Below are 10,049 nucleotides of genomic sequence, written 5' to 3'. Positions count from 1 at the left end.
TTACGATCAATGCAAAATGTCGAGGAACACATACCTAATTTTAGGTGTTAACTAACTTGTGGCGTCGAAAAGATAAACTTACCTGGTCTATGCCTAATTTTATTTTATTGAACTGCTAATTGCGGCGCTAAGTCGTGAGTCGTGACACTCACTCACTGCTCATCGCACAAGATCAGCCTTTGTCATTATCCATTGCCACTGGGAACTTTATGAGTCCATCGACACAGCTGACACCAGACATGCTACCTAATCCATTGTTACTATGAACCTGTCTTCCGTTCCTTTTCCCCACCGATCTGTCATTTTTGTGACAACCTCTTCATCGCTCCTCAGCCTCGGTACCGGTTTCTTTGGAACGCATGAATTTTATATTAATGATATAAAAATTGGCTGCATATATGGATCCCAAGATAAGTTCAGCCCGTTTCCGTCATCCAGAATTCATCTTATAAAACGCATATGATCTGAATTCGAACTTTTCATCCAATACGTCTGATTTCCGGGCCATTTCCTTTTCTTACTGAGATGTAGCTGTCTGACCATGGCCGACCAGCACGAGGCACGATAATTTTAACATAACATGAACACGACACGACATAATAGTAATGTCTAGACCAGCACAAGACTCATCATAGGCCGTGCTTGGACTTGTGGATAAGCCTATCGGACAACATATATATACACGGATAATTTGTCGTCGTCTCATTTAGCCCAGTGTTAAACACAAATAGCATATATATCAGGTTGAACACGATCCAACACGGTCAGTTCGTGGTCCAACTTTTCTCGCCCAATCTAGTCACATATATACACATATGACCGACTTGACTCCACTTTCGAGATATTTTCGAGCTCTATTACAAAAAATGAGAAAAATAGCAATAAAAATAGAAAAAATAAATTATTTTTGAGATCTGTTATAGGGCCCTAGTCTATTCGGTACGGTAGCACGACACGGTATGATGGCTAGATATGACCCGTTTAAAACTAGCTGGGACGTGCTTGGACTTAGATTTTGGCCTACGACACGATCCACTATTTATCGTGACGTGCCTCGGTCCGATTAAATCGGCTTAACATGACCTATTGACCACGTATAGCTATATATCAGTCGTCACACAGATTAAGTTCCTGCAAGGTTTAGTTCCACATATCAACAAGGAGATACATACATAGTTCTTGCAAGAACACATCATATGCGCGGCCGGAAAGCATGAAATGTTGGACATATAAATCCAGTGGCTAATGACAGACGAAAAGAAAGGGCGTTGTGACGAGCGTTGCGTTAAGCGCTACTTCACTATATATGATCCAACGGCTAATTACCAATTAACACCGACTCCACTCACGAAAGCTATGTATCACATCACATGTGTGATATATTATTACTTAACATACTGTACTACAGCGACCATGATCACTCCTCACTCCTCAGCTTGCTTTTAGCTCACATATATATATGTATATACCAATGGTCACTCACCAACTGGCATGGCCTTACTTACTCAATCCCCATATGTTTGCAACTCAACTTCGATGTTGAGATAAAGTGTGATACCTTTTTTTAGTGCAATAAGTTGAAATGTACCCTTCGTCCTAAAAAGAGATTTATTCTAGAAGTTTAGGAGATACCAATTTTATTGGACAAAGGCCAAACACCCCATATGAAAAGGTATCCATAATATGTATTTCTCTTGAGGGTTATGACATAAATATTTAAGTGGGACCCATATATTTTATTGGATTGTGAACTTACTATTATGTCGTGTAGATGTTTGGTAGTTGTCTAGAAAATATTTAAATTAGATGCATTTAAAATATTAAAATATTGTGTTGACCTTTACTCAGATTATGTGCTATAATTTATTGAATTGTAATTGTTATCGTGAATTATACTATGTTTTGATATTTTGTTTTTAATCTAATTATAGTATATTATAGTAATGAGATTTAGTGTTAAAACTTGGTTAGAGTACATAAAATTTAGTGTTAAAACTTTGTTAGAGTGGAGAAATAGAGAGATTAACAGTTTTCATGGTATTGTTGGAAGAGTGAGTGATTTAAGAGTGGTGTATCTTGGACCCATGCCAAGCAGTGGTGTTGAATAGATCCACCTTTTTAAGAGTGGTATAGATTGAATTCTCCCATTAGTTATTTAGATGCAACATTTAAATCATATATTATCCTATAAAATTGTTTCATGAAACTCTCGGTTAAGAGAGCATGTTTGCATGGTATTCAGTGGATTTGCAGTGGTCATGGTCATGGGATGACTATATATAAGAGGACTAAGCTTGAGGTTTGCTGAATATCATCGACTTATATAGCTTAATCACATTATAATGCACGTTAACAAGGGCACGCCAGCAGCCATGCCCGCCGTCTTGGTTCCCGGCTGCTGTCCCGCCGCTACGGCGGCGAACGAAGTCGTCGAGGACGTATTGGGCCTGGTGCGCGTCCTCGGCGACGGCACCGTCGTCCGGTCGGCGGTCGGCCCAGTGTTCAGCCCAGCGACCAGCTTCCCTGAGAACCACCCGTGCGTGGAATGGAAGGAGGCAGTGTACGATAAGCCCAACAACCTCCTCGTCCGCATGTACAAGCCGTCGCCGCCGGCCGCCGGCGGGAAGGCGCCGGTGCTCGTCCACTTCCACGGCGGCGGGTTCTGCATCGGGTCGTGCACGTGGGCCAACGTGCACGCGTTCTGCCTCCGCCTCGCCGCGGACACCGGCGCCGTCGTGCTGTCCGCGGGGTACCGCCTCGCCCCCGAGCACCGCCTGCCCGTGGCCGTCGACGACGGGGCCGGCTTCATGCGCTGGTTACGCGGGCAGTCGTCGTCCGCGGACGCCGCGGACGCCGACGCCGACGCCTGGGCCTGGCTCGCCGACGCCGCCGACCTGGGCCGCGTGTTCGTCACCGGCGACTCGGCGGGAGCGACCATCGCGCACCACCTCGCCGTGCGCGCCGGCGTGGCGGCGGCCGGCGCTGGTGAAGCCGGCGACGGCGAGCGCAAGACGCCAGGCCAGCAGGTGACTACGGTCCGCGGCTACGTGCTTTTGCTGCCATTCTTCGGCGGCGTCGAGCGCACGCCGTCCGAGAAGGCGGGGTGTCCCGCCGGCGCCGGGGCGCTACTGAGCCTGGACGTGCTCGACCGGTTCTGGCGGGTGTCGCTGCCGGTAGGCGCCACCAGGGACCACCCGGTGGCGAACCCGTTCGGGCCGGACAGCCCTGAACTGGGCTCGGTGGACTTCCCGCCGGTCCTCGTGGTGGTGGCCGGCCTCGACCTGCTGCGCGACCGAGCCGTCGACTACGCCGAGCGGTTGGCAGCGGCGGGTAAACCCGTGGAGCTCGCCGAGTTCGCCGCCGCGGCCCATGGCTTTTACCTGCACGAGCCGGGCTCCGAGGCGACCGGCGAGCTGATACGGGCCGTGGGCCGGTTCGTCGACAGCTGCGTGTCAGCGTCCGAGGTGCTGCTTGATTAGCTGTTTGCATGAGTGCAATTTGGCTTCGTATATTTCTATCGTACGTGTGTTTCTCAGTACTTTAAAAGAAGTTAACCATTATCTCCCAGCACATATGAAAGATAAAGATGTCGTTTGGTTCACGAAATGTAACATAAATGACAACAATACTGATTGACACTGGATTACAAACAATATTAAGTTTGAATAGGACGCTATCAATTTCTAGTGTGTTATTTAATTAGGACATTTACATTTGTGGCCTCAGTGGTGGCATCGTTGTCAAATTTGACCGTAGGCAATAAAACTGCTCAGATCTAACCACGAGAAAGTGCAGTTACATCCGTAAAGGGCTTGGACGCCGTTGCCGTGAGTGGAGCGCTGCCTGTTACTGCACATGGGCCCCACATGAGCATAAGTTAGATAACAAACGAAAAAAAGAAACCCTCACTCCTCACTCAACCGGCAGAAACGGACCGGGACCGTCCGCCGCCACCACAGCCCCTCTGTCGCCGCCACCGCAGCCCCTCACCGCCGCCGCCGTTGCTGCCCCGGCGCACACGGACTAAGCCCGCTGCCGCCGCAGCCTCTCTCCGTCGCCGCCGTCGCTGCCCCGGCGCATGGCCTCAACCCGTCACCGCGCCGTTGCTGCCCCTCTCTGCCGTGGCTGCTGCCCCTCTCTGTCGTGGCTGCTGCTGCCCCGGCACGGACGCAGCCCGCCGCCGCCGTGGCTCTCCCCTGCCTGCCTCTCTTCGTCGCCCTCTTCCCCTGCCTGCCTGTCTCTCTCCGTCGTGGCTGCTGCCGCGGCACGGACGCAGCCCGCCGCCGCCGTCGTGGCTCTCCCCTGCCTGCCTCTCTTCGCCGCCCTCTTCCCTTGTGTCTTTCCCCTGCCTCTCTCCGCCGTGGCTGCTGCCCCGGCACGGATGTAGCCCGCCGCCATCGTCGCCGTCGCCGTGGCTCTCCCCTGCCTGCCTCTCTTGACCTTAAAATTCTTTACACATGTCCATTGACTCCCTAAAAATTTATTTGAGGCAGAATTTTATTTTTTTTAACGTTTTCATATTTTCTGTCATTTAAATTTGTATATTTTTTCAGTAAATTGAAATAAAATCTAATGTTGCCAAAAAATCATGAAACTCGGCAGGTAGTCAATTGATGTGTTTACAAGGTTGGGATAAAAATTTCGTATGATTTTACAAAAGTTCATGAACTATTTTGTATTGTATGGAACTTGGGTTAATTTTATGGAACTTGGGTCCGATTTTGGTGCCTGTAAAGGGCAATTTTTGTGTCACTCTTACTTTAAGAATTATTAAAGGTCGTTTAAGAATTATGGCAGCATTTTAGTAGATTTTGGCAGCATTTTAGTAGATTTTTTGGCAGCATTTTGGCAAAATTTAATCAAATACACAACCATACAAGTTTCACAAGCATGACCACAACCATACAATTCTCACAAGCATACAAGTCTCACAAGCATATAAGTCTCACAAGCATGACCACAACCATACAAGTCTCACAACCATACAAACATAATTCCTACAAGTCCATGATAACTCTTGGCTTCCGTACTCGCTTCGTCGTCTCTTTGGATGCACTAGTGGGCGCGTCTTTGCTTCTATTGCTTGGCATTTCCTTGGGTGCACTACAAAAGAAACAATGTTGAGTACAAAACTTGCAAATGAAAAGCAAAAGTAAAGAGCTCAAACTTGACAAAAAAGTACCTAGAGGGCACCACTCCTAAATCAACACTAGTGGGTGCAACTTGCCACTCAAGATTGGAGGGCACATCTTGCAACTCAAGATTGGAGGACGCATTTTGCAACTCAAAAATGCAGGGTAAATCTTCAAACTCAAGGTTGGATGGCAAATCTTGCCACTCCAGATTGGATGGCACATATTGCAACTCAAGATTGCAGGGCACATCTTGCAACTCAAGATTGGAGGGTGCATCTTCCAAGTCCTCTCCAAAAGCTGGATCAACTGCATTTTTACAAATTCTAGCAATATGACCCAATCCTCCACATCTTTTACATTTTCTTTTTCTAGCTCCAAGTCCATTCCTACCCTCTGCACTTGATCTTATTCTATTCTTTCTCGGCCTTCCAGGTGCTCTAGTCAAAACAGGAGGATGAAGCACAAAACCAGGATCGACTTTGTTCCACTGGTGTTTTGCCCCTAAGAGGGCAAATTATCAGCATATGCGGCTTTGAACTTGGCAACTGAGTAGTAGTCATCAACATATTGGTCTATATGTGAAGCCGGTGGACTTAGAGAAGTTATGAAGCAAAGTGCATGAGTGCAAGGCAATCCACATATTTGCCATTGCCTACATGTACAAGTTCTCTTCTCTAAGTCCACTGAAAACCTCCACTCCGTCTTCTCTTTGTCAAATAAAATCATCTCTGCCACATAAGGCTTGAATTTCATGATGGTCATCCTCAAACCTCTTGTTTTTGCATGCAAAGTCTTCATGACAAGTGGGATGATCTCATGGTTTTTAAATCTTTCTTCCGCAATTCTTTTGCGCAACTCAAACTTTACCATAATCATTTGTCTTATCTTGTCCAATACATCAACTATGTGAAGACCTTTGACCCCCTTAACCATTGAGTTGAAGGACTCTGCCAAATTATTGTTCACATAGTGAACTTTACAAAATACATTGAATTTGCTCCTTGTTCACACCTTCTTGTTTGCCAACCATGTTTGCACACCTGGCTTAATGTATATTTTGCTCAAATGGTCCATGTGTTGTTCCACACAAAAAGTCAATGATGCTGCCCATAAGCTGTCACTTAATGATTTCCCTTTAAACTTCTTCACAAAGTGTCCAGCAAGATGCCGCATGCATTCCCTGTGCTCCACTCCAGGGAACACATGATCCACCGCAAACTCCAAACCTTTGCAAGCATCTGTGTGTATGACCAATCCATTAGGAAACCCAATGACATGCTACAGATTCTCCACAAACCATGTCCAACTCTCTGATGATTCAACCTCCAGGACACCATAAGCAACTGGATACAACCAATTTTGCCCATCTATAGCACAAACAGCCACTAACTGTCCTGTGAATTTGCCGGTCAAAACAGTTGCATCCACCGCCAAGTATGGCCTACAACCAACCAAAAAACCCTTCCAACAAGCCTTGAATGAAACAAATACTCTCCGAAAGCATTCCTTCTCCATAGTTTTACCTTTCATATTGTACACTACTTTGTGCTTGTCAATCTGCACAACACTTCCAGGACAAGCCTTCTCCACTTCGGATTTAAATGAGTACAATAGTTGAAAACTTTCCTTCCATGGACCATAGATTTTATCAAGAGCCATTTGTTTCCCATAGAAGACCCTCATGTAAGGCACTTGAATGTTATGCTTCTCATGAATCTTCTTAATAAGTGCGGCTGGACCAATAGAAGGATTTTCTATCACCCACTGTAACACTGCATCACAGCACCACCTGCTCTTGGCTGCCCTCTGCGTCACTTTTCTTTCCGCACTTGGGCATGTGTGCAGAAAAGGGTTGACCTTAACTTGAACAATAGTGCTATTCCTCATAGTGGAGGCATGCATCCTCCACTTACATCGCTCAAACCAACAATGCACAGTGTATCTCTTGGGTGAACTCTTGTCAATGATAAAGTCGTATTCCCCTTTGATGCAATAGGTTGTGAGTGCATTCCTGCAATCTCTCATGGTTGGAAAAGTATTGCCTTCTTCTAGACTTGGATTTTCTCTATCCCAATCAACAATTAGTCTATCCTCATCTTCTACATCATCGGGCACACCCATGGTAAGGTTCTCCTCCCTCTCTTCATCATCGGTATCCTCGAATTGTGCAAGCATGTCATACCCACGTGCATGACCATTTTCAACAAACTCAGGAAACATCCTCTCATCTTCATGAGCATTAAGGACATCATCCTCAAGAGCTTCCACATGAGTGTTTGAATTCATCCTAGTTGACAAAAAAGAGATAATTGTTTCTAATTAGAGCATTTGTCTCAAGCACAAATTACCAACATTACAAGACAAAAAGTGCAAACAAAGGAGCCTCCACTACCTACTTAAACAAATGGGCACGTGGAGTACTACTAGCAGTGGAGCAGCACTAACTAGGAATCCGAGGCACTGAAGCCTAATTAAATAGGACCACAGCCACATGCCCCTGTCAATTAGAGCCTCACCTTCTTGAAGAGAGCTGGAGCCACGCGCTGTAGTGGGGAGACCAGAGGCGCGCTGGAGGGGACCTGGAGGCGCGATGGAGCTGGAGACGCGCTGGAGCTGCAAATCCGGCGCTAGAGTGGGTTTAGGGTTTAGGGGATCTGGAGCCACGCGCTGGAGCCACGGAGACGCGCGCTGGAGGGGACCTGGAGCCACGCGCTGGAGCCGGAGACGCGCGCCGGACCTGGGAGGCCCGCGCAGGAGCAGGTTGTGCCCTCTGGGGTCGCGACTGTTACTTGCGGCTCCTCCACAGCGTGCACCGCGACGTCCTCCTCACCCTTGTCATGGCCGGCTCCTCTAGATCCGGCGGTGGGCGGTCTGCGGCGGCATGACTCCGGCAGTCTGCGGCGGCGGACGAGTGGCCGTAGGCGGCGGGCGAGTGGCTGTGGGAGGCGGGCCGATGACGGACAGGCTCGGTCGATTCAATCGCGATTGGGGAAAAATTCATGTAAGGGGACGGACATGGACCCACATGTTAATAGGTTGTGGGCTCCCCTTGTCAGTTACGGCCTTCAGTGCCGTTCTTTCACGGAGATGGCGTTCGAGCACCAAATGGAGGAAACATTGGATCTCGAGGCCAAAACTGAGTATCAACAAAAAACGGGTATAGAAATGAGGTGTGCACCTCAACTAGGGCCACGGATGTAAACATCCCTATTTAATTACGGTGGGACTTAAACAAACGTGGTTTAATAACATCTATGCTACAAATATGTAAACCAAACAGTATCTAAATGTTTTCGTCGTGCACTAGATCATTTTCATTGCATATTCATACTTCCTTAAAAAACGGAGGCAGGCATTGCCCAGTATGTGGGTCATGGACTCATGGCCCAATTAGGCCTTGTTACCACCGTCCACAAGCGCGACCGATGGCAGAGACATCAAGGGATTAGCTAAAAAATACTAGTCAAATTTATTGACCTACCTACTCTCTAAAATAGATTTTATAGAGAAAGAGTTGGCTAACCCAACAGACTCGGTAAACTTATGAACTAAATAGAGAGTGAAGCAGGCTATCCAAAAATAGAGAGCGAAGATGGAGGGATAGAGAGCCACTAAATTTGAAGATTCATTTACAGAGTCTATTGGAGACATTTTTCTTCTAATAATAACTAAATTTAACTTTACAAAATCATATATCTAGTCTCTTGGAGTTACTCTAACCATAGCAATTGGATGAGCTATTTTTAGGGAATCGAGGAGTTCTCCTGCCAAGATGTGTAGTTAAGCTAAGTCTCTCATAAAAAGATGGTCACTTCATATAAGAGTTTTGTCCTTTGCCTTTCTGATAGAATGATTAGGTCTGATCTTCGAAAAGGTAAGTCAGTTGAGATAGAGATCTCAACGTTGAAATAAGAGCATCTCCAAGAGCAGGTATTGGGACGTCCTCAAAAAACTTTGATCCTTAAATAGAGTCCATATTCCAACAACTCCCTTTGATTTCCCTTGAAGCTCTCTACGTGTACCTACGACCACCACTATGTCGCCAAACTCTCCTCCGGAGTCAGCAAAATCAGCTAGGTCCTACACTTAAACCAGCAGTAGCTTCTGGACTCTGAAGATGGCCGCACGAATTTCGTGCCTCCCTGGATGAGCAGGTCCTTGCCACCCTGCTTGTGCCACCATTGCTCGAAGTTGTAGAGCACATCCAATGCCATGGAGACCTCGAGGAAGCAGTGGATCTCGTGCATGCATGGCTCCTTCAGCCCGCCCTTGGCGATGACAGCAATCGTGAAGTTGGGCTGGTGGAAGTCGTTGTGGTGCGCGTCATCGGGCGTCCAGAACAACGAGTGGCACAACATGTCGTAGTGGCCGTCGCAGAGGTCCAGCCCACCCGCGAAGCCGAGGATCCTCCGATGCCACCGCGGTCGACCTCGTGGCCGTCGAAGTTGTCACAAACGAGGAGGTAAGCGTCGCCACTGGTGGGGAACACACACGTTCCTTTGGTCCTCTGGTACCTGCAATTAACATCCATGCCCGGATGTCCCTACTTGCAGGTCGAAATGGAAGAAGCCCTTACACGAGTAGAGGATTAGGAGGAGGAAGCGTGATGCAAATTTCCGCAGCAAGGCTCTGCTTTGTGCCTGTGGAAGGATAGGGAGATACTATGGGGAACTGTTGGATACCTTTTTTTCCTCCCCCTAAAATAAGATTGGTAATATGCTTTTTGGTTATTGTTGGAGATGCTCTAAGGCTCCGAACAAACAACTCCTTACAACCACTACTCCACTGCTCATTAGTTATCATCCATGCCATATTGTCATTCACGAAGGCTTGTTCTTCCAAGCCTAATCAAGAACACAAGCAAGATCATGTAAGTTGCAATCAATTGAATCGATTACAAAGGTGAAGTTCAAC

At 47.3% G+C, this 10,049-nt stretch overlaps 1 protein-coding gene across 1 annotated transcript; it reads left to right on the top strand.

The window, feature by feature from the left end:
• The first annotated feature begins 2,167 nt into the window (after positions 1 to 2,167).
• Positions 2,168 to 3,666, top strand: LOC103631967 (probable carboxylesterase 15). Its single transcript, XM_008653818.2, has one exon. It carries the CDS (start codon positions 2,343 to 2,345, stop codon positions 3,477 to 3,479), a length of 1,137 nt encoding a protein of 378 aa, XP_008652040.1. The 5' UTR covers positions 2,168 to 2,342; the 3' UTR covers positions 3,480 to 3,666.
• The last annotated feature ends 6,383 nt before the right edge of the window (positions 3,667 to 10,049 follow it).

This window comes from Zea mays, chromosome 7 (assembly GCF_902167145.1).
Source record: "Zea mays cultivar B73 chromosome 7, Zm-B73-REFERENCE-NAM-5.0, whole genome shotgun sequence".
In the NCBI taxonomy this organism is placed as follows: domain Eukaryota; kingdom Viridiplantae; phylum Streptophyta; class Magnoliopsida; order Poales; family Poaceae; genus Zea; species Zea mays.
This window is presented reverse-complemented; position numbering and strand designations above follow the sequence as displayed.